Genomic DNA, 21,923 nt, shown 5'->3' on the forward strand with positions numbered 1-21,923 from the left:
ATACTCCTCAAAATTTTGAATGCGTTTTGACCGTTAACATTTTTAAATAGAAGAGAATAATCAAGTACTAACTATTTTAAAACCATCAACAAAGTTGCAAATTCCAAAAAACAGTAATATACCTTACTTAACTTCAAATTCGTCAAATTAACTTTTATTTAAAATGAAAAGCAAATAGAGTATGTACCACCATATAAGTCAATTGGAATAACAAAATGTTAGCAACAATCCAAGCATAAGGCTCCTCCTCCTCAATGTAATACTAGAATTTCTAATCTAATTTAGACCGTCTCGATGGCTCCCCGTCGCCTGCCCTCCGATCCGCCAGTGGCTTCATTGGCGTCGCTCCCGATAAAGGATGTCTCCTCGGAGCTCTGCACTGGGAGCACCTCGCGGGGCAGGCCATTCAGCTGGCTTAGAAGGGCATTGGTGCCCCCAAGGGAAGCTTCGCGTGGCGACCCGCTGTGCCCGGACAACTGGTCGTAGTGGAGCACCCGGATGGGCGTATGCGAGCGGGAGGCGGGCGAGGGGTTGCCCCGCGAGTGCGGGCTGTTGGTGCGCGAGTGCTGGAAATCCTCGAGGGGAATCTCCTCCGAACTGAAATAAAACAAAAGCATTTTGCATTTATTTTTTTCACAAATAAAAAGTTTTTTATGCTAACATTGCATGCTGTTGAAAATGAGTTATATTCATAGAAATCAGAACCATAAACAACCTAAAACGTGCCAGTACATGAAAAAGCTCTTGGATAAGAAATTATTTTAATAATATACAAATTAAATTTAAATAAATGTCCTCCGAGAATAATAACATGCCATTCGGTATTTATTGAATCAAAGTAATACGAAAGTTATGTAGAAAATATATCAGATTAAGCTATTTTTAGGATACTTCTATACATAGTTATTTAAATTTACATTACGGTTAAAAAAGTCAATTCTACAATACATATTAGATACACACATATTTATTGAATTGAAATAATAAAAAGCACCAAATTTTGAAAATTTTGATAATCAGGTACATAAAAAGAAAAAAGATGGTAAATAATCGAATTTAGCAAAATATATGAAAATTGTTTGAACAAGAAGAACTACAACCGCGGTTAAACCCATTCCGAATCTCAATTACAACAACCATTCCAAGAAACTAAACCTGACTAAAACATATATGGTTACCGCGGCCTGGGCATCCTAGGGCTGCTCTCCCGCGAGCGGTTGCCTGTACTTCTGGGCTGAGAGTTTTCCCGCGACTGCGAGGAGCTGTGGCTGCCCATGCTAATACTGGGCGATCGCTCCCGATCCGAGTGATCTGCCCTCAGATTCGAGCCCGAAGTTGAGCCTGGACTGCGGCGTCGGGAGCGGCCAGCGCTTTCATTCCTAATTCTGCAGGAAGACGCACAAATGAGGATGGAAATGGGGCGCATGAAAACAGATCTACTTGGACTTACCCCTCGATGGAACGATTTGGGGCCATCTGGGTACGACTGACGCCGGCGCTATTGCTTCCCCTTAAAACGGCAGCAAATCCAGGGACGCGATTAGACGTGGAGAACATGGGACGATGGTGACCACTGCGCGAGCTGCTGCCACTGCTGTTTCCACTGCCTCCGCCACTGGACGTCGCCATGGTGCCGCCCACTGCGTACACTGGAGAGTCCATCTGCCCAGGAATCTCGATGAGCTGGGCGATCTGGTACATCTTCTTCTGTCGCGCCTTGCTGCGACCCTTGGTCAGGCGCTGTTTGGCCGCCATGCAGCGAATGTGGTCGTCGAACAGGAACTTGGCCGAGAGCAGCGGTGTGCGGTTGTGCGTAACCCCACCGCGGTGCACGGTGATGTGCAGACAACGCGAGTCGTCCTTATCACCCTGCACTTCCACGTCCTGCAGAAAGCCCACAAACTTGGCCACGCCCCAGCCTAGCAGCTTGGCATCAGGCTCGACGAGGATCAATTGTAAGGCGTCAATGACCAGAAAGCGTCTTTGCTTGCTGCTGTCCTTGGCCACCACGGTGCAGGCAATCAGGTCACTATTGTCTGCAAAAAAAACGTTTGGTTAGTTATTCCGCTGTAGTGCCTCTCATACTAATACTGACTCAGGTCAAGTACGTTCTCCACCTGCACTAGATTGACGACATTTGTCAGCGGCAGCAGGGACTCCTTCTCGTTTAGAAACTTTTGGCACGTGCGACGCAGCAGGAAGTACACACGAATGGCTCGGCGGGCCTTCTCCACCTCCCCACAGGGAAGGCGTCGCGTAAAGTTAATTCCCGTGAGGGGCGTACCCGTGGGAGGCAGTAGGATGGTGGAGTCCATGCACAGAAACTCCACGTTCAGTTGTGCCTTTCGCATCTCATTGTATTCGTCTTCAAAGAGATCAAGAAAGATGTCCTCCGACTTGTAAAAGTTTCGGAGCACCGCCATTGACTGATTGCGGGCACTGAAGAGCAGATCCTGCTGGGCGGCGGTGATGCAGCGCGTCTCATCCGAGCTGGGACGGGTAAAGGTAACCAGTAACTCCAAGGCAATCTCAACAGTAATCAAGCGAATGCGGGACGCTTAAAGACAAAGGATAAAGATGATATTGATTGTTTAAATAGGTATATTCTTAAAATACATACATGGCTGGCTGGACTGTGTGATGATGTTCAGCAGATGCTCAATCAAGGCTGTCTTATAGCTGAAGGCGCCACGCGTTGACTTGGCCAGAACCTGATCAAACCACTCATTCTTGATGCCTGTATAGAAAGGTTTAAGAACATATTTAGTTACTGGATGGAGTTACTAGACTTTGGTTGATTAGTACGGGATGTGGACGAGTTACGTACCATCTGGACGAAGTGGGACAGGTACCAGAATGTGACATGGTCATTACACACATAGAAAGCATTTAGAATGAAGCACAAATGGGGTGATCAGAGCAATTGAAAGTTTCACAGCATTAGCCCAAAAACAGAGAGGCAGGGGAACAACAAGGCGAACGCAATATAACTTACCACGATTGTGCGACATGGCATAAATGAGGCACAGCGACAGCAGGGCCAGGTAATCGTTTTCGGTGCAGTCCAAAGCATGCAGAACAGTGTCCAAAAACGGCTTGGCCATCTCCGCAAAGTCGGTTTTCGCTGAGGACGACGACTTCTGCAACAACTGCTTTTCCTCGTCGGTTATGTTACGCAGCTTTAACTGCTCCGCCTCGGCAACGTCTGTCTGTGAGTCCAGTTCCGTGGCTGCAGGAGAAGAAGACTCCACGCCGCTGTCCTCGCTAAGGGCATAGCTGGAGGAGCTGGACTGGCCTGTGACTGTGTCCAGGGCCTGCTCGAGGCTCTCGTTGGGCTCTCCAAAGCCAGGGACCACCACTTCGCGGTGCTCGACGTATGAATTGAGAATCTCAGCCGCGCCCTCCTTGAAGACGCTGTGGTCTCCATTGAGAATTACCCATGCCAGGGCGTGAACGAGCGGAGCATGCGAGACCACCAGGAAGACCAATGAGAGCAGGAAAAGGGCCACGATGGAGCTCACTCGCGGATTGTGGATCTCCTGAATGTCGATGTCCACATTGCGGTTAAGCACTGCAGCTAGATTCTGTGTAACCACAGCCAGAGAAGGCGGTGGCGGGGCTGGAGTCAAAGAGAATATGTACAGGGGCACAAAAAGCTTATGAAGCAAGTGCTCGGTGAGGACCGCATTCAGATCCTTTATGTCCAGCAGAAGGATGTCGCTCAAATAGTGCAAGTGATCCAGGTGCTCAGCCACGAGATTTGAAAGCTTCTGATTTGATTGATGGCTGCGGGTGGAGAAGAGATTAGGCAACCAACATGGAAAGATGATGTCATATGATTTCCTACTCTATATCTGTGCGCACACAGGTATCTAGTTCCAGAATGTGCTTGCCGATGAACCAGACCAGGTTACTGAAGTACGGAGCAGCCGTTCTGGGGGTTGAAATAGTCGTGTTAAAGGGTTCACTTAGGACTATAGACAGAGTCCATACTTGTCTCGGATAAAACGCAGCATGCTGGTGTTCTGGACCTTGTAGACATTTAGGGAAATGGTGCGCACAGCAATCCTCACCATGGACTCAGGGTGGTTGAAGAACTTGATGGCCTCCGTGTACAAGGGAAAGTCATTCGTGTGCTGTAAAGAAAAGCCCACATTTACGTTATGTTAATGGATATTTAAAATAAGGCAGACCTCATTGTAAAAGAAGTGTATCGTGTGGGTGTTCAGCTTCAGACTGAGCGTCTTCAGGAAAAGGATGTAATAGCCCATCACGTCCTCGTCTGAGAAGTCGAACTTGTGCACCATGATGGAGTTGACATGGTTATTGCTCAGCAGATAATCTGGAAAAGGAAAAAAGGGTTTAGAGGACCTAACAATGTGTGGTAATAGACAAGGGACTAACACAAAGACGTCTCGTTGCGTATGTTCTCAAAGAGGATGTTGAGTGTCTGGAGCAGCTGGACGCAAACGAAACTGGAACCTCCGCTCTTCTGTCGCATAATGTGCAGGAAATAGGAGAGCATGTTCTTTTCCAGAAAGAAGCTGGAAGAGACAAGGATTTAGCATCGATTAGGTGACACTGCGATCACGCAACTTACTCAAACACCAGGGAGTCATGCTGGTCGCCCCAAATCAGGATCTCGGCGATGCAGCGCAAGGACTCCACAAGAAGGCCACGATTGCTCTCCGACACGGTGGTGTTCTTCTCCAGAATGCTGTACAGGTACTTGAGGTGTTCCAGCGACAGGCGGTTCTTGGGCCGTCCGCCCCAGGGACCGCCGAACCAGCTGCGACTCCGGAACATGCTGGCTTCTGGGTTGGAATCAACTGGGCACGATCCGCCTGGCTGCTCTCATATCAAGCTGTAGAGGATTGCGGGGGCGCCACTCTCGTGGATCTGCGCATGCACCACTGCTCACGGTCACGCCACGGGGTTGGCCCACAAAATGGGAAAACCAGAATGTCTGCGGGGCACGAATCTAATTTTGTAATTTGCGAATTGCGATTTTTCCAACAAATTGCTCTTCTTCTTCACGGGGAACACAAGTGTCACAGTCAGCTGTTGCTTCTGCCCAAGTAAATGGCTATCGTTATCGGAATTCTAGAGATGCGAAGTCTTGTTATTGTTGTGACAGCATGGGAACTGCGACTCGGTCACGACTTATAAAAACCCCTTTAAAATCAACGCTGAAACCATTAATTCTTACGGAGAACATATTTAATTAACAATACAGTCAATTGCGGAAGGAACCTAATAGATTATTTGCATATCACATCATGCATATTATAATAAAATCTGAGTAATGTAATATCAAGTAGACCCAAACATTTTGGTATCCTGCTTGTGATTAAAATGCGGATGTTTTCTAGTGGTAGAGTTGTAAAGTGTATGGAAGCGGTGACTTCGTCACGACTTGCTAGCGCCAGACTGCTATTTTTCACATTATCCTCGAAAACAGCTTTATTTCTTATTCTGCAAAACTTTTAACTAGCTTGGTTTTTGGTTAAAGTTTATGGAATACGAGCCCGTGTTGGGATCCTGTTGCATTTGGAAATTCTGTGTGGACAGGCCGAAGGGTTTGAGTATCATGTTACCCAGATCCTTCAGGCTGGACATCATCTCGTTCTTGAGCTTCTCGTTGCGCTCGTTAATGAGGGGTGGCAGGCGGATCTGAGCTTCACGAGCCTCTTGCTGACCGGGATCTAGCTCGGTCACCTTCTTGTAGTCCTCCAGAGCCTCGTCCAGCTTGTCGTCCTGCTCGTAGAGCTTGGCGCGCCTGCACAAGAATGACACATTGGTTTTAAGTGGGATTACAGATGAGATTACTGATTTATACCCACCTAAGGAGTACTCTGACATATTCTGGCCATAATTCGATGGCCTTTGTGCAGTCGTCGATGGCCGCTTTGTTGGCCTCCAGCTTTATTTTGGCCGCAGCCCTGTTCCCGTAGAGCACTGCCCGCTCCTTGGTGCTCTCCGAAGGGCAGATGTCCAGGGCTTCTGTGTAGGTTTTGGCGGCGCCTATGGCATCGTCGTTCTTGAACAACTCGTTGCCCTCCAGCTTCAGTTTGTCTGCTTTCTCCTTATTCGCCGCCAGCTGTTCGGGACTGAGTTCCTTCTCGCGTTCGCGCAGTTCCTCGATGGTCAGCTCGGTGTCTACGTCCGGTGGTTTCGCTACGGCGTCTCCGCCAGCCGCACCCTCCTCGGCTTCGTCATCCAGCGCCAGTTGGCTCTGCTTTTCCACGATTTCGTCCACATCTTTCTCGCTCAGCCGCGTGTTGGTGTCCTCCTTTTCCGTGATCTCCTCGCCAATCGCGTCCTGGAACTCGTCGTCACTGTTGGCGTTGCCTGCCATCCTGCTGGTAATTTAATTCTAATGGATTTACTAGAGATTTCGGCTTGCTAACAAACAACAGCAACAAATATTGCTCCTCATGCTGACGATAACAGTGCCTATCGATAGACAACCCCCTGGTGGCTATCGATGGCACACCATCACTGATGTTTTGGCGCTCTGACGGTGGATCACCTCATCCGGATGAAATGGACATTGGAGCGTATATTCTGAGTGAATATATACCCGCCAAGCCGCTGGTCGGCAATCTGGAGGTGTGCTTCACGGGCGAAGAGCAGGTGTGTACGTCGCCTCCCTGAGAGAAGCCTCTAAAAGCGTATTTTTATAGACACCCACTGAAGCATGTGCCCAACTAAGATGTGGCGAGGCTTTAAAGTTCCCATTCGCCCGCCCGGGTTCCCAGCCAAGGGCAGTAGCGATAAAGGAGAGCAAGGTGCTCGTGGCTGCAGATAAGGCAACGGAAACAAAACGCGTGGTTGAACTGTCCCTGGAATCTTTTTTTGATTATGAGCCGGGGGACACCATAGGAGTTGTGCCCAGCAATGTAACCGAAGTAGTGGACAACCTGCTCCAGCGGCTGGATCTTAGCAACCATGCTGACACCACTTGTCACTTAAAGTTGGCGCTCAACTGCGCCAAGAAGAACGCCAAGCTACCTGCTCACATTCCGGCAACAACGAGCCCCAGGGAGATTCTCACCCACTGCCTGTCTCTGAACTTCGTTCCGCAGAAGCAGCTTCTTAGTGCCTTGGCGGGATACACAAGCAACGAAAAGGAGCGATGCTTTCTAGCCTGCCTCTCTTCCAAACAGGCAGCGGAGCACTACCAATCTCTTATCCTGGAGAAGGGACTGTTCTTCTTGGATATTCTAGAGCTCTGCAGCAACTGCAAGCCACCGCTGGCCTTCCTGGTAGAGCACTTCCCTCGTCTGCTTCCCAGACCGTATTCGATAGCTAATAGTCCTTTGGAAGCTGGCAACCAGGAACTCCGCATTATCTACTCCCTTCTGAGCCACAAGCCTGGAGTCACAACAAGCATGTTGGGGGCCAAAGCAAAGCAAATCAATCTTGAAAAGTCTACTAAAGTGGTCATCTATCCACGTCTTAGCAACGCATTCCGCTACACAGAACAGGATCTTAGCAGCAACAAAATACTCATTGCAGTGGGCACGGGACTGTCCCCTTTCCTTGGATTCCTCGCCCACAAGGAGAAGCTCATGTCACAGCAGCCGCAGCAGGAAACAGGAAAATCCTGGCTTTACATAGGTGCCAAGACGCCAGAAGCCATTCTCAAGCGGGAACAGTTGGTGGCCTGGCAGGAAACCTCAGTGCTGGAGCGATTACGCATGTGTCATTCGAGAGGCGAATCCCCCAGCTATGTACAACAAATGCTGGAGGAGGATGCCGAGGATCTGGTCAAGTTCCTTCTGAAATCAGAGACTGTGCTTTACCTCTGTGCCGATGGCGCCAAGATTTCCCAGTCCATTGAAAACGGTTTAGGTCAGTGCCTGCAGAAAGCTTTGCATCTTACGGAGGTGGAGGCCGCACGACAGCTAAAGGAACTGAAGACGCAGGGCAAATATCGCGAGGATGTTTGGCTGTAAATGGACAGACTTAGAACAGTCAAAGTAATAGCCTCTCAGATATTGCCTCTCTAGATGCTTTTATATTTTAATCTCTTGTGTTTGTTTTTAATGTACTTCAGACATTTTAATGTTTTCTTACAAAGATCTTCCGCTTTTGTTGTTTTCAGCTGTATTGCTAGAGCAAACGTAATTTGAACAATGTAAAAAAAGTGTAGAAAAAATGGAATATATGATTAATTCTAATTTAGAATTTAATGGAAGCAATACCCAATCCCAAGCTGAAACCCCCTCAGGCTATTAATTTGACTGCAGCCTTAGCATAAATATGAATCTAACAGAGTGCTTTGGTCGAATAAGTAAATAACGATATATTTAACAACACAAAATAAAAATTACAGTGCAAGGTAAACTAAATACATACAATTGTGAGGGGCCAACTTCAATGATCGAAGTGGATGGGGACTAAATTGCAAAATAAATCTAAATAATGGTAGAATATACGAATACGACTTAGGTTCCAAGCAAACTAAACGTGCGCACATAAAACATAAAACTTATTGTGGGATTTGCTCATTGCATTTAAGCGATCGTTAAAGCGCTAGTGTATCGTTACTGCTTTTCCGCTCCTCTAAATATCTAGATCTTCGCTTTTGTTTATCATACTGTTTATGTTTATTTTGGCAAGTCGGGTCTTGACCTTGCACATTAATATGCATTTTGTATTTTAACTACGTTTAGGTTTAATTGAAATAGAGCCAATTCTTTTAGTGTATATAATAATATAATTACGAATCGATCAAAATTGATGTCAGCTTCTCCTTTCTCCTATTCGTCCCTTTACAATTGCAATAAAAGTTGCGTATAAAAAATTATGCTACCTTTTGTTGTTCTTTGTTTGGTTTGAAGACTTATGTTCCATTTACAATTACGTTATTAATTGCAATATTTGCGTTCGTCTTAAATGCGTTTGCGAATATGTAATGTCGGGTATGTCTCGGTTTCCAAAAAGGCCTTCCAAACCCATTTCTACTGCCCCCGAATACTCTCCGTTCGTTGCCTTGCCTAATACTCATTTAAGCTAAACTAAGAAAATCAAGTAAATTTTCGATTAATAGTTAAGTTAAGCTCTTTAAAAATTATGAATGCATAATTATAGGCCAAATATTGGGATTTCGTGTAGTATATAAAATTTAACTATGAACCGATCTGCAGCAGCAGCAATCCAATGCCTACTAATATCAGAATTGCAAGTAAAAGATAATCCCTATAGGTGTTGTGTATATGTAACAGTTAAAGAAAGCTAACACCTGCCGGCAGAATAACCTCGAATGTACCCTTCCTAGTTCCGCCTTCGTTGTGTTTCAGTAAAATATCCGCGAAGAGTCTACCGACTGGCTACATACTTTTCGAATAAATCCTGTGGTGGGAAGTAGCACTCAATATTCAACTGAAAGGGGGGTGGTGGAAACGGAAAACCCACTTCGGATGGGTTGCTGATTACTTTCTCTTCAAGATATCTTCCTCAGCAATTGACATTGCTCGTAACTCCCGATGGGACTAGGTTTAGTGTACGTATACCACTTTCTATATGCATATACTCCCTTTAGGGATACTTCTTTGTTTCAATATTTCACTTTAGCTTTGACACACACATTACCGCGTTAAATAACATCTCTACTATGATAGGCTTCTGTATAGAATTACAATTTTCTCTCGGTGCATATGGCAAATGTCTCGGGGAAGGAACGGGGAAGTCTATGTAAATCTGCTCGTTTGTGGCGTTTTCGGTTAGTCTTAAGTTTGTACTAATTAAAATGGAATATCAAAGATTTTTCCCTCAATCCCGTCAACACTGCGAATATCAGCTAATATACAAGCTTCGGGCTCTGGCTTGTCTAGTTAGTTATCTGTTTTGCATTGATATATATCTGTACTCTATGGGAAATGCATAAATTGTGGAGATAATTCTGCTGTTGCTGGTGTGTCGCTTGCTGCTGCTAGCTCTAGTCCTAATGGCACTTGTTACACTCATTTCGACTTGCTATAATTATCGCCTTCGCTTTGATTTTTTCGTGTTTTGTTTTTGGTAATTTACAACAAGTATTGCATGTTCTCTGTTTAGGGTTCGTTTGCACTTACTGACTACGACGAATTTTATAAAGAATCGCATAATGCAGACTTGATAAAATCGCTTAAATCACAATTATGTATATATACGGGTATATAAGGAGTAATCAAACTTATGTCCCTACAGTTAATAATACAGTATCTATATCATATGTGCGTGTTTGTGTGCGTTTCGTCGCATATACATCGGCATGCGCGCCATGTACGAAGTAAGCTAATTTGCCATAGGACAATCTAATCTAAGCGATAACCCCCGCCCCTCTGCCTCTGAGCGATGCGATATGGATCCACGGTTTTGCGACGGCTTCCTCCGAGTTTTCCGGCCTCAGTTCTCATCTCTCCTTCTCGCCGTCTCGTGCTGCAAAGAAAATAGATAAAAACGATGGTTACTTATTGTGGGTAAAATTCCAGGTCAAATTGCTGCACTGCAGCCAAGAAGGGGGGCGAAACGAGAATGGCGTGGCGAATAATTAACACATCGACCTCTAATAATTGCCATCACCCTGAAATACGTTTATGGTCGGAAGAATGTACAATTAAGCGCACAGAAATAGCTAAGTGGTATCTATAAATTGCAAGTGGCACATCTGAATATTTTGAGTGGAGGAAACCGCAGATATATTATGCTACAGTTTCCTCATGATAAATTCACCAATTAGAGATAGCTAGGCATTAAGGTCTATGTTTTCTAATTAGGAACTTTTGCCAACCGAACCCAATTCCCTGACGTCGAGTGTATGGTCGAAAATACATTTTGTTCGGGAAGCGCAAGGCAAGGTAAACTAATCAAACAACTGTTCCCTTATCGGGGACGCCTTATCAGCTCATTTGATACAACCGGCTGATTAGCTGGCCAAAGAAATCGTTAAATATAGATCGTTACACTCACGACAGGTGGGTAGGCCTTGGGCCTTGGGTTCAGGGGGGCCGAGGTCAGGTGCACTGCACATTATAATTAATAATGCATTATCAGTGCCAATTTTATGGCGCCCCTTCGATGGGTTATTTCAGGGGGTATCTGCATAATCTTTTGGCGTCGCTCGCTCGTTTTGTTCGACCGCCGCCCCCGCACACGATCACTCTGTGCTGCTGAAAAGAACTATTGTTATGCCATGGGAGAGCGGAGCACGTCAATTATCAGCACAATAATTGTTTATATTTATCAGCATGTGAAGCAGCACCCGCTCGAAAGTCACGCTTCGATTTCAATGAAACGCGGCCTGCCGAGCACTTCCAGTTTTCCCCACAATTTTCCTTTGACGAAATCAGAAGCGAGAAGAACAGTCACTCGGAAAAAAAGTAGAACCATTTATCAAATTGAAATTAAGGTCAAAAAGATAGTATGGTTTTTATAATTATTAATTTTAGATATAAGAGTAAACAAGGGTAAATAGCTATGATAGTAACACATCTGGTCATATAAGATACAATATATCTGTTAGATCCATTGGTATCTGGCAATAAAACCTCAAGATTTCTCTCAGTGCAGCTGATAGTTAGCTGGCAGGCAAATGAGAGCGCGCTCCAGATGCAAAGAGGGTCGGAAGAAGTTCACTCGTGGATCGTGTACCAATGCATGTTCACACTACTCGTAAAGCACATTGCAATCCACTGAGTCTCACCGCAGAAATATATATTTTTATTGCGAGTGTACTTGCAGCCAGTACGTGTGTGGCTTGTGGTCTGCGTGTGTGAGTGGATGAGTATGTCGCAGGCACTGGAAACCCTGACAAAACATTCGTTCGCAAATGTTGCTAAAGCCAGTGGATTCAGATACTGTGTAATACACAACTTTGCATTGTCGTTTGGCGTGATCTGCCCGGGGGGATTGAGAGGGGGCGGGGAGGTCGTTTACAAACACCCCCCTCGACGTTGGATGGGAAAAATAAGTCGCTGGCGCAAAGTAATGAATGAATCATCTAAAATTCCGCATAGCTACCAAACAACAAGTTGTGTGGTTCAATAAACGAAACACTCACACACGCAGACGTTCAGCCGAAAAACCTTTCGGGCAAGGTGAAATTATCGTTCAGCGGCGCCATTCCAAATCGAACTATATGTGAGTGGTTTAGTCATTATTTCTGGGTCTTGGGGCGTCGCTCGCTAGACCATTTTCCAATGTCTCGGGGGATTCACGAGGCCCTTTCACTCACTAACGCACACATGTCTACACAGGCAGAAAAATTGAAGGGATTCAATGGATAATTGGATTATTACTTTGGAGTAGATAAACGAAAGGTCTGAGTGATTTTGAAAAAAAAATTCATGTTGATCAATTATTATTGTTATTAAAATGAATAAAAACCAGGAGTTTTTTTCTCCGTGTATCCAGTTGTACTTTGGCCCCAGCATCGAGGTTCCACACCCAGAAGCCAGAATGGAAGCCGAAGAAAATGTTTCACTTTTTGCGAAATTCCTGTGCGTAGCCCTTTCCCCCGCTTTCCAGTACTTCCCGCATTCAAGATTTCAATATCCGCAAGTAAGCAAATCCAACGCACTCTCTCGCTCGCTCTCCCGCAAAATGGAAAGCAAAAGTATGCGCCAGTAATATAAACAAATAAAGAGCCTAGAGATCCGGTAGAAGTTGGGGAAGAAGCCAGGGGCGAAGCCAGGGGGGTGAGTTTAGTCAATATAGTCCCCTGAAGTTTTGCCAATGAAAATCAAATTACCACAAAATCTTCACATTATTCCAACAGTTTTCCCCCATTTTAAACGAACCCCCTCGCAATACCCGGCTAGAGCCGCCCCTGGAAAGTGCAGAGACAGTGCATCACAATGGAGGGGAAGAGCCAAGCCAAAAGTGGGAGTGGGAGAGAGTAAAAATAGCGCAGCCAAGTCGCGACGTCGCCATCCCCCCTCTCGCTTGCTCCAGCAGCAGAAGCAATTAAGTTGAGTAAGTGGGAGGGCGACCAAAGATGCAGAAGAACCACAAGATAGGGAGAGGGAGAACCGCCATCAGAATCAATTATACACACTCTCATTCTTTGTGCTACACACACTTTGAGTGCGACTCCACTTTCGCTCTCTCGCCGCCCCCAACTCTCTCGCTCTCTCTCTCTCCGCCTTCGCAGAACTTTCACGATCTATGTACGTTATTCCATTTTTTTTAGCCTCGCTTATCACATCGAAAATGGACGAAAATTGTTCTAAGAATTTGAGAACCTGATAAATTCCGCTCCGATTTGTGGACTGCCTGGGGGAATGACAATAGCACTAACACACTGTGTTGTACCCGGCTGATAAGGCCAACACAAGTGCAGTCCGCGGAGCGTAGGTGCTTTCGCCGTCCGTGTGTTTGTCTGAATTAAAGTTTCTTTATTATGATACATGAATGCTTGCATATATTTTGGCCAGACAAAGCGATATTCCAAACAGGAAATGCGAACGAGCGTGTTAAATTGCGTACTTAGTTGTTGTTTGCTGTTGTTGCCGGAGCGGCTTCTTTCTTTTTTTGCCATTGTCAGTTTTCAATGGGATGTCTTGTGCAAAAACTCTGCACGTAGTATACGTAATAGGTGGGCCAAGGAAAGATACAACACATACGACGACAGTAGCCGGATAACGGCATATGCTTCCAGTGAGAGTATTTCCAAATGGGAGAAGCCCAAATTTCTTTTTTAGGGAATATATTCCCTGGAACTTATTCCATTGGTCATGATTAGCTGAGTTCGCAGAATTTTAGAACGATAGCTTCGAAATTTTTAACACGCTTCTCTACAAAAAGGAACTCACATTTTGAGAATCTCGTTTTTAATAAAGATTTGTCATAGCGAGTTAAAAACAACTCGTAATTTGATAACATTTACATATTGTTTGGAATTTAAATAAAGAAATGAAAGTAGTATATCACGGTTTGAAGTGAGTCATCCTTAAGTTGTATAATAAGGAATAAATAAAGCAATGGGCAACCCGACCGCTGCTCGAAGTACTAACTTTTGAGCAGTTCCACACTAACTTCATTGTGTTTTTATTATGACGATCAGCATATTTGCTCTTCGGGGCGTTGCAAACGGCCCCATTTAATATTCCCTTTCTACGTGGGGAAAGAAACTAGCCAAGAGACAGAAACCTCGTGCACTTCGTAACCTTGATCGAATTTAATCTGTTGTTCGGACCGACGCCACTTACTGATTAAGAGAGTCAAGATAGTCAACTATCGCCGTTTTGGGTCTAGGTCTTTGACAAAATTCAGCCAGCGCAGTGAAACCAACCCAGCGGCCGGCCAATAAACCGGCAGCCTCTGTTTCCACATGTGCGATTGCGAAAAGGTTTCCGTTGAAATAGATATCGCCTCGCTTGAATAATGAGCTCGGCCCAGCTACCTGGGCCAGTGCTCAAGGGGCGGACGGTGAGCGGACTTACCTGCTTTCGAAGGGGAGTGGCCGGGTCCTAGTCCTGCCCTCGCTATTTCTACGGTTGTACACACTACAAAGACTACGATCAGCATTCTATTCCAGTTCCAGTTCCGGTTTCGTCCACACAAAACAAATTTACATTGAAAACTCATTATACACACGGGGCAGATCCCCCGTATCCGATCCCGAACCCGATTCCGCTTCCGATCACGCGTAGAGCAGCCTGGCCGTTCGGTGATTGCACAGCAACTATACGTTGCGTCGGAGCACCTTCTTGGCGGCCTTGATGTTGGGCACCAGGGCCTTGACCTCGCTGCAGTCGCTGAGGAAGGGATGGCTAAGCAGCTCGTCGGCAGTGGCCCTTCGGTCGACCTCCACCTGGAGGCAGCGGTCGAGGAAGTCCTGCAGGTTGGGGCTGAGCTTGTCCCAGCTCTTGATGTCCGGCCGGCCGTTGGCGGCGATCAGGTAGAGGGCGCGGAGCGGGGTCTCGTACAGATAGGGCGGCTGACCCTCGATCATCTCGATGGCCATGATGCCGATGGACCAGATGTCCACCTTCTTGCCGTACTTCTTGCGCGTGACCACCTCGGGCGCCATCCAGTACGGGGTGCCCACCATCGTCTGGCGCTTCTCGTCGCCCTCGATGTTGGCGCAGAAGCCGAAGTCCGTCACCTTGACGCTGCCATCCATGCCCAGGAGCACGTTGTCCGACTTGATGTCTCGGTGGATGATGCCCTTGGCGTGCAGGAAGCTGATCGCATAGAGCGTCTCGCGGCAAACGCAGGCGATCTGACGCTCCTTCATCACAGTCTCGGTAACGACGTCGGTCAGTGGGCCGCCATCCATGTACTCCATGACCACCCACAGCTGGTCCTCGGGCTCCAGCAGGTAGGCATCCAGGAAGTTGACCAGGTTCTTGTGGTTGAAGTCTTTAAGCACCCGGATTTCGGTGAGTATGAGATCCTTGGAGGACTGGTTCTTCATGTCGATCGTCTTGACGGCCACCTGTGATTCGTTCTGCAAATCGCCGGCTATGAAGACTATGCCGGAGGCACCTTTGCCCACCTCCTGGGTGGTCTTGTAGCGTTCCCTGGGATCCTCTGGATTGCAAATGGCCCGCAGCTCATCGTAGATCTCGGCATCGGTCTTCTGGGCCCGCTTCTCCTTGGAGCGGCGCAGTATCGTCTCGTCCGGATTGTCATCGGCATCCTGGGCATTGCCGGCCGGCTTGATGATGATGGTGTCCGTGTTGATCTTGTGCTGGTTTTCAGAGTCCTCCTCCTGCCGCAGGTCCGATGTGCGTGAGAACTTCTGGGTAACCCTGGGTTTGGGCTTGATCTGCGGCTTGGGCGGCATGGCATGTGGCGATTTCTTGGGCGGCACTGGTGGCGGTTCCTGTGGCGCCGCCTTTAGCGTTTCGCGGTGCTCCAGATTGGACTTGAGCTCCTTGAACACCTCCTCCAAGGCGTCCAGCCGCACCGCCGACTGTTGGCTGCTGTCGTTGATGCTGCTGCTGTTGCTATTTCCCGCCGAGGAGCCGCATCCGCTGCTGCTCTCCGTCTCCGTGGCCGTGGAGCTGCCATCGTCGTCGGACTTCTCGGGGTCCTGCGACTTGTGCTTGTTCTTGTAGTTGACATAGTTCTCGATCTCCTTGGACTCCTCGTGGATGACGTCCTCGGTGATGAAGGGCTTGAAGACCTCGTTCTCCTTCTTCTTGATCGAGTAGTTGTAGTACTTGACGGCATGGTAGGCGGCATCTGGATTCTTGTCCTGCTCATCGCGAGTGATCTGTGAGTTCATCAGGCGGACCCAGGGCGCTGGAAGGCCTTCCAGGTCGCCCGTCTCCTGGTTGCGCGACACATGGAAGTGACGCTGGAAGTTTGTGGGTGCACCGATCTCGGAGATCGATCCCCCATCCCCGCCCTTCTTCTTGAACCACTTGGTGAAGCTCATTTTTCCAGCGGCTTTCTCTCTCGCTCCCTTTGTATAGATGGGGATTTTCTTCCAATGCGTTTAGTTACGCTCGACTTGGAAAATTCTAAACGTTCAGCGGATTTGGATTTGTTGTTGTTTGCCTTTAGTTTTTTTTTGTTACTGTTACTCAAGCCACCACTCTCGCTCTCGCTCTCTTTATCTTTGTCTCCCCCTCGCTCTCACTGAACCAGCCGTGAGTCATGAACACATTCACACGCACGCACACTCGTTCGTTCGGCCTGCGCTTTTGTGTATGCGTATGTGTGTGGGTGCGAGAGCTCTTCTTATCTCTTCTAACTGTAGCTGTAGTTTCTTTCGCTTTACGAAAACGCAGAAGATTTTCACTTTTTATTGGCCCCACTCGCTTCGCTAATTATTAATTTAGCTACCTTAATTTATTCAGCAATCACCAGTTTTCAATTGCTCGACACACAAAGGCGGACGCGGACACGAACACGCACACATCTCGAAGTCGGACACAAAAGGAGTGGCCGTCGCAGTCTTGTTCTTCCACTGTCTCTGGTTGTTGTTGTTGTTCTTGCGGGGCCGAAAACTCCCTTCTTGTTGTTATGAGCCCTTCCAGGGTTCCATGACTATGCAGCAGTTTATCGTTTATTTGGATTTTTAGCCGCCCGGGAATTAATTCCACTCTGGAATTATAATAACTTCTTTGGTTTTTCCCCTTCGCTTGGCTGCAATCGCACTGCTGCACTCGGCCTGCTATTGCTGTCGCACTCGCACCAGAGTTGTGCCGATAAATGAGTTACGTATACGACGTATGTATGTATGTTTTTGCTAGTAAACACAATTGTTATTTCCGCGGACTTAAGCTAGTTTTTACTTTACAATTTTATGTTTTTTAGTACGAGCCGAAACACAAGCGCGCGTGTGTAATTTCTTTTCTTGGCAGACTGAATGTGACCGCAGCGCACACGTTAAGACATACCAAGTATTGGTGATGTTTATTGAAGTATCGATTACATATTTTGACTATCGATTATTCTCGTGAGTGTTCTCTTTATTAAGGGGACTCCCTAAACGGTTTAAATTGCTTTTAACCAGAGTTGCCGCTTATTTCTTATATTTCAAAAAATGTGTGTAGTTTTTTTGAAAATAATAATGGACTGCGACTAGTAAATGTAAAGAATATTATACGTTTCAAGTCAAATTTTTCTATCTATCCAACAGGATGTGTTGGGATTCCGTGTGTTCATAAAACTGGTAATAAAAGCTTCTTCAAAACTTTTCCTTCATGTTTTATGTTGTATAATTCTTTAAACGGATTCCAAAATTTGTGGGAGGTTTAATTAATGCTTAAAAATCAGGGTTTCCGGTTTTCGCACCAACTTAAAACCCCGAACTGGGTTAACCCCATCGTTTTTTACCACCCACTGCTGCATATCCCCGATGCTCTTGCGGAAGTTCATTGCCGCCGTCACCGCTGTAAACAGTAATAAAATCAGAGAATCTGGAAGATAGGCAAAGAAAAAACCCAACTGACAATGCTTAATTACGGACGACGGCGCAGCTTCTACAGAAACCGTGTTCCCAGCTAGATAACGGCAATGATTGATAAAAAGCCAGCGAATATATCGACTTACGGATTCCAAAGGCTGGTTAGTTTCCACTCGTCCGCAGCGACATGCAAAAGCCTCGAGTCCCGATTTCGCTACTCCTCCTGCTGGCTGGGATCCCTCTAATCCTCGAAGGATCTCGCGTAGAAGCTGCCGCTCCCCGACAGCCGGATAGTCGGATTGTCAATGGACGCGAAGCCAGGGAGGGCGAATTTCCATACCAACTTTCGCTGCGCCGCCAAACGGTTCACATCTGCGGCGCCTCAATCCTGGCCAGCAACTGGGCCATCACCGCCGCCCACTGCGTCGACGGGCATGAGCAGCAGCCACGGGAGTTCACCCTGCGACAGGGCAGCATCATGCGTTCCACGGGCGGAACAGTCCAGCCGGTTAAGGCCATCCACAAGCATCCGGCCTACGATCGGACGGACATGAACTTCGACGTGGCCCTCTTGCGGACTGCGGACAGGGCTCTCAGCTACCCGCTTGGAAAAGTGGCTCCCATTCGTCTGCCCGCCGTGGGCGAGGCCATCTCGGACACCGTGCCCGCGGTCGTCTCCGGCTGGGGACACATGACCACCACCAATCCCGTCCTGTCGCCGGTTCTCAAGAGCACCACGGTACTCACGGTCAACCAGGAGAAGTGCCACAACGATTTGCGGCGCCATGGAGGCGTCACCGAAGCGTAAGCGAAGAGAAAATGTTTCATTTCTGGTCGTGGTTAGATGATCAGTTTATGTATAATTTTTATCAAGAAATCAGAATTTTTTTTTTTCTTGCATTTGAACAATTTTAAGTTTGACATCATCTTTACTTAGTTCAGTTTTAAATGTTGAACTCGGATGCACTTTTATACTACTTATACTATGAAATCTTTATTAAAAAATTGTTGTTTAAGGGTTTTATAACCAGGCAAAGTGAAAATCATAAAATATGTACCGATTAAATAAGTATGTATCAGACACATTAATTATCAACTTAATTACCAATCTTCCAGAATGTTTTGTGCGGCCGCCAGAAACACAGACGCCTGTCAAGGTGAGTTCAGATAAATGATTAATCTCCGAGTTGATAAAGACACCGAACCTTTTCGTTCTTGAAGGTGACAGCGGAGGTCCGATTAGCTCGCAAGGAACCCTTATCGGAATAGTGTCCTGGGGAGTTGGCTGCGCAGATCCGTACTATCCGGGAGTGTATACCCGCCTGGCTCATCCCACTATTCGCCGCTGGATTCGCCTTCTCACAAAGCTGTAGATTTGTAGCTAATTACAAGAAATAAATGGAAATATTAATGCATTAATTATCTGGAAAAGCTCTGTTTTGTTATAATTGTTCATTTAGTTTGTCAAATAGAAACTCAGGATGTGCGTTGCAATAAAATAACCAATTAATTAGTTTAACATAATCACTTTTTTCCAATTTAATTTGATCCTTAAACGACTATTTGACTTTGTCACTTTTTCTATTTTACCTACTAATTTAACCATCTTTCTTGTTGAGGATAATGATATTACATTACTATGCCGTTATCTTATTTAATTAATTTTAAGTTTATTACAAAACGAATTTGTTTCAAAGATGTTTAAAAAAGCCCGCCTTCGCCTCCAAATCCTCCACCGATAGCAGAACAGCTGATTGGGGGTGGAGGACGATAACGATAAGTGATAAGCTCACGCACCGATAGACACTTGGCCAGGAAAATGTACGCTTTTCCTTTGCGAAATTTCAGTTGCTTTTTCGACGGTTATTAATAATAGTACATGTTAAATTAGTTGCGCATTAACCCCAGTACAGTTTAAGCCGCCAGGGAAACAAGAAATATTGCAGCAATCGCCTAGGAGAACTACGTTATCCGAAAGATCTGACGAGGGAGTGGCAGGAGGAGCACTAGCGGGTGGCATTCTATTTAGGGTAAGTGGATCTGGGCATAGGCTTATACAAGAGATACAAGAGTTTAAGGTCTCTTGTATCTACAGCAGCCTACTTATACACTATACTTATCTATTCGCCACCGGTGTAGTTTTCTGCTGAATGTCCTTCTGGCGTTGGTTGTGGCTGGCCCTAAAAATGATATACCAGCTGATGTGCTGCTCGGTGAGCCTGCTCCTCTTCTGCTTCAACGTGTTCTGGCTCTTCTGCAACCTGGCCATCCCGTGGTGCACACTGACCCTGATCGTTGTCTGCATCGCCTCCAAGTTCGTGAAGCTGCAGCGGAGTCCCAACGAGAAGCGACTCCTCAGCCTTTTGAGCAGTCCGGAGGAATGGCCCAGTTACTGGCCCATCGCCAACCGTGCGGCCGGCTTCGATGCACCCGAGAACTCCAAGGCAGCGATTAAGAAGGTGGGTGACGTCACTTGCCGGTGGTTGGCAGCACAAAAATCAATAACCATCCCCGTTTTCCACCCCCGTAAAAACAGTGCCTCGCACGTGGATATCGGAACGTGCTTCTCGATGCCGGCCTCACGTCCTGCGGCGAAATAGTCGTAGCCAACCCCAAAAAGATAAATGTGGCCCAACAGCCGCTGGCGGAGTTGCAAAAGCTGAACATCGCGGAGCAGCATCCCATGGGGTGAGCCAATCAATCAACTGGAAATGCTGTTAAGTCTTCAATCATCCAAACATGTCATCGCACACAGGTCGCAGTACGAGGCGGAATCGGTGGCCTCCCTGAGGCAATTATCGGACTTCCTGGAAGCGGAGGCTGCCCAGACCACAGTGTTTCTGCGACTGCACGACAACAGCGCCAGGATGATTGACACACTGCAGAAGTTTATGACCGCCGACGAGACATTCACTCAGCGCACAGTTGTCATTAGTCGCTCACCACTGGCCATTTACCAGGTGGGCGCGAGTCCTTTATTGGTGCCCTTCCAAGAACTAACCTTCTGTGTTTTGTAGCTCCGGAAGCTGAAGCCAGAAATCATTTGTGGTCTATGGCATGAAACCTACTTGTCACTCTCCATCCTCAAGTCCTCCACACTTATTACCTCAATCTATGGCGCTGTCTTGCGCAACATCATTGCCCCCGTGATCGGAATAAGCGTGGTCTTTCTCAGCAAAGATGAGATTAACTTGTGAGTCCCCAAAGGTATCTACCTTGTGGAAATAGTTAATACTATTAATATTTTTCATTATAGCCACATCGCCGATCTGTGGCGCAACGTTGGCGTCCGTCCAATAGTCTACATGGTGAACTCACCCAACGAGAAGCGCTATTTCCAAAAGACTATGAAAATCCAGTATCTAACAGACTCCCTGCGATCCGAACCGCACCTCCTTATGAAGGCCTAAGAAGTTCTTGAGGATTTGAAACGAACAAAAACGACTTAGATCGACGCACACACTTACACAAACTGTTTGCATTTAGCTGGCAGAGCTTAGCCTTTAAGAATAACGTATGTACGCAAGTGTTTTTGTAGAAGCTTTAGAAAGTATTATCCCAAGTTTACCAGCACCAGTGAGATTGAAGATACAATTTAGATTATTTGTGTGCTTTACTTTTGGTTAGCTAACGCTTGTATTATTTTTGTCGACGTCTTGACCTATTTATTTTGTTATTTATGATTTTAATTTGTTTACCGATTACTGCTCTATTTTATACGAAAAAGTTCTCAAAGTGCGTATAGGCTTACTCGATGTACAATACTTCTATACTTAGGTACACAACACAACCGTACGCCTTATATGGCGTATGATTTTTGGAAGTGCTATATATATACACATACACCCAGCTTTTCTATGATTCCCCTTGTTACCCGAATCCCGAAAGTAATCAATTAGAACCCAAAAGTGTGTACCAGCATTAGATATACGTCTATACCAAAAACCTACATTTTATTATGATGATAATAGGAAATAAAGATGATGCAACGATTGATTTAAAGCGATTTATTTGCCTCTTCAATAATAGTCTTCACGTTTTAGGTTTACGAATCTTTATTATTTTTGGG

At 46.3% G+C, this 21,923-nt stretch overlaps 6 protein-coding genes across 7 annotated transcripts; 3 read left to right on the plus strand and 3 right to left on the minus strand.

Annotated features, from left to right (window-relative positions):
• Positions 1–127: 127 nt before the first annotated feature.
• On the minus strand, positions 128–5,097 carry LOC108024094 (protein CLEC16A homolog). Of its 2 annotated transcripts, XM_017093872.3 has the most exons (11): positions 4,601–5,097; positions 4,405–4,544; positions 4,194–4,342; positions 3,994–4,136; positions 3,848–3,934; positions 2,996–3,786; positions 2,621–2,737; positions 2,096–2,557; positions 1,451–2,036; positions 1,179–1,385; positions 128–597 (listed from the first exon to the last, which is right to left on the minus strand). In XM_017093872.3, the coding sequence occupies exons 1-11, from the start codon at positions 4,804–4,806 to the stop codon at positions 282–284; spliced, it is 3,204 nt and encodes a 1,067-aa protein (XP_016949361.1). In that variant the 5' UTR covers positions 4,807–5,097; the 3' UTR covers positions 128–281. The 2 variants fall into 2 exon arrangements, with proteins under 2 accessions (XP_016949361.1, XP_016949369.1); XM_017093880.3 differs by lacking the exon at positions 1,179–1,385.
• A 101-nt stretch (positions 5,098–5,198) lies between these two features.
• Positions 5,199–6,447, minus strand: LOC108024083 (tetratricopeptide repeat protein 1). Its single transcript, XM_017093861.3, has 2 exons — positions 5,844–6,447; positions 5,199–5,779 (listed from the first exon to the last, which is right to left on the minus strand). Exons 1-2 carry the CDS (start codon positions 6,356–6,358, stop codon positions 5,491–5,493), a joined length of 804 nt encoding a protein of 267 aa, XP_016949350.1. The 5' UTR covers positions 6,359–6,447; the 3' UTR covers positions 5,199–5,490.
• A 39-nt stretch (positions 6,448–6,486) lies between these two features.
• LOC108024074 (methionine synthase reductase) lies at positions 6,487–8,773 on the plus strand. The gene is made up of 2 exons (XM_017093849.3): positions 6,487–6,636; positions 6,687–8,773. Exons 1-2 carry the CDS (start codon positions 6,505–6,507, stop codon positions 7,959–7,961), a joined length of 1,407 nt encoding a protein of 468 aa, XP_016949338.1. The 5' UTR covers positions 6,487–6,504; the 3' UTR covers positions 7,962–8,773.
• Positions 8,774–9,018: 245 nt separating this feature from the next.
• Positions 9,019–17,330, minus strand: LOC108024064 (serine/threonine-protein kinase PAK 2). Its single transcript, XM_017093837.3, has 2 exons — positions 14,433–17,330; positions 9,019–10,428 (listed from the first exon to the last, which is right to left on the minus strand). Exon 1 carries the CDS (start codon positions 16,376–16,378, stop codon positions 14,675–14,677), a length of 1,704 nt encoding a protein of 567 aa, XP_016949326.1. The 5' UTR covers positions 16,379–17,330; the 3' UTR covers positions 9,019–10,428; positions 14,433–14,674.
• A 676-nt stretch (positions 17,331–18,006) lies between these two features.
• Positions 18,007–19,276, plus strand: LOC108023543 (trypsin-4). The gene is made up of 3 exons (XM_017093118.2): positions 18,007–18,658; positions 18,971–19,011; positions 19,076–19,276. The coding sequence occupies exons 1-3, from the start codon at positions 18,042–18,044 to the stop codon at positions 19,225–19,227; spliced, it is 810 nt and encodes a 269-aa protein (XP_016948607.1). The 5' UTR covers positions 18,007–18,041; the 3' UTR covers positions 19,228–19,276.
• A 370-nt stretch (positions 19,277–19,646) lies between these two features.
• On the plus strand, positions 19,647–21,860 carry LOC108024146 (glycerophosphodiester phosphodiesterase 1). The gene is made up of 6 exons (XM_017093938.3): positions 19,647–19,884; positions 19,994–20,313; positions 20,391–20,542; positions 20,610–20,814; positions 20,872–21,047; positions 21,111–21,860. Exons 2-6 carry the CDS (start codon positions 20,005–20,007, stop codon positions 21,262–21,264), a joined length of 996 nt encoding a protein of 331 aa, XP_016949427.1. The 5' UTR covers positions 19,647–19,884; positions 19,994–20,004; the 3' UTR covers positions 21,265–21,860.
• The last annotated feature ends 63 nt before the right edge of the window (positions 21,861–21,923 follow it).

This window comes from Drosophila biarmipes, chromosome 3R, assembly GCF_025231255.1.
Source record: "Drosophila biarmipes strain raj3 chromosome 3R, RU_DBia_V1.1, whole genome shotgun sequence".
Classification (NCBI taxonomy): Eukaryota; Metazoa; Arthropoda; class Insecta; order Diptera; family Drosophilidae; genus Drosophila; species Drosophila biarmipes.

Coding starts and splice junctions, on each gene's coding strand:
- LOC108024146 (XM_017093938.3), top strand. CDS start 20,005: ATGTCCTTCTGGCGTTGGTTGTGGCTGGCCCTAAAAATGATATACCAG. Junction 20,543..20,609: donor GCGGAGCAGCATCCCATGGG/GTGAGCCAATCA, acceptor CATCGCACACAG/GTCGCAGTACGAGGCGGAAT. Junction 21,048..21,110: donor AGCAAAGATGAGATTAACTT/GTGAGTCCCCAA, acceptor TTTTCATTATAG/CCACATCGCCGATCTGTGGC.
- LOC108024083 (XM_017093861.3), bottom strand. CDS start 6,358: ATGGCAGGCAACGCCAACAGTGACGACGAGTTCCAGGACGCGATTGGC. Junction 5,780..5,843: donor TATGTCAGAGTACTCCTTAG/GTGGGTATAAAT, acceptor ATTCTTGTGCAG/GCGCGCCAAGCTCTACGAGC.
- LOC108024074 (XM_017093849.3), top strand. CDS start 6,505: ATGTTTTGGCGCTCTGACGGTGGATCACCTCATCCGGATGAAATGGAC. Junction 6,637..6,686: donor GCTTCACGGGCGAAGAGCAG/GTGTGTACGTCG, acceptor GTATTTTTATAG/ACACCCACTGAAGCATGTGC.
- LOC108024094 (XM_017093872.3), bottom strand. CDS start 4,806: ATGTTCCGGAGTCGCAGCTGGTTCGGCGGTCCCTGGGGCGGACGGCCC. Junction 4,137..4,193: donor TACACTTCTTTTACAATGAG/GTCTGCCTTATT, acceptor TTTTCTTTACAG/CACACGAATGACTTTCCCTT. Junction 2,738..2,995: donor TGCCATGTCGCACAATCGTG/GTAAGTTATATT, acceptor CTTTCTATACAG/GCATCAAGAATGAGTGGTTT.
- LOC108023543 (XM_017093118.2), top strand. CDS start 18,042: ATGCAAAAGCCTCGAGTCCCGATTTCGCTACTCCTCCTGCTGGCTGGG. Junction 18,659..18,970: donor CATGGAGGCGTCACCGAAGC/GTAAGCGAAGAG, acceptor CCAATCTTCCAG/AATGTTTTGTGCGGCCGCCA. Junction 19,012..19,075: donor AAACACAGACGCCTGTCAAG/GTGAGTTCAGAT, acceptor TCGTTCTTGAAG/GTGACAGCGGAGGTCCGATT.
- LOC108024064 (XM_017093837.3), bottom strand. CDS start 16,378: ATGAGCTTCACCAAGTGGTTCAAGAAGAAGGGCGGGGATGGGGGATCG.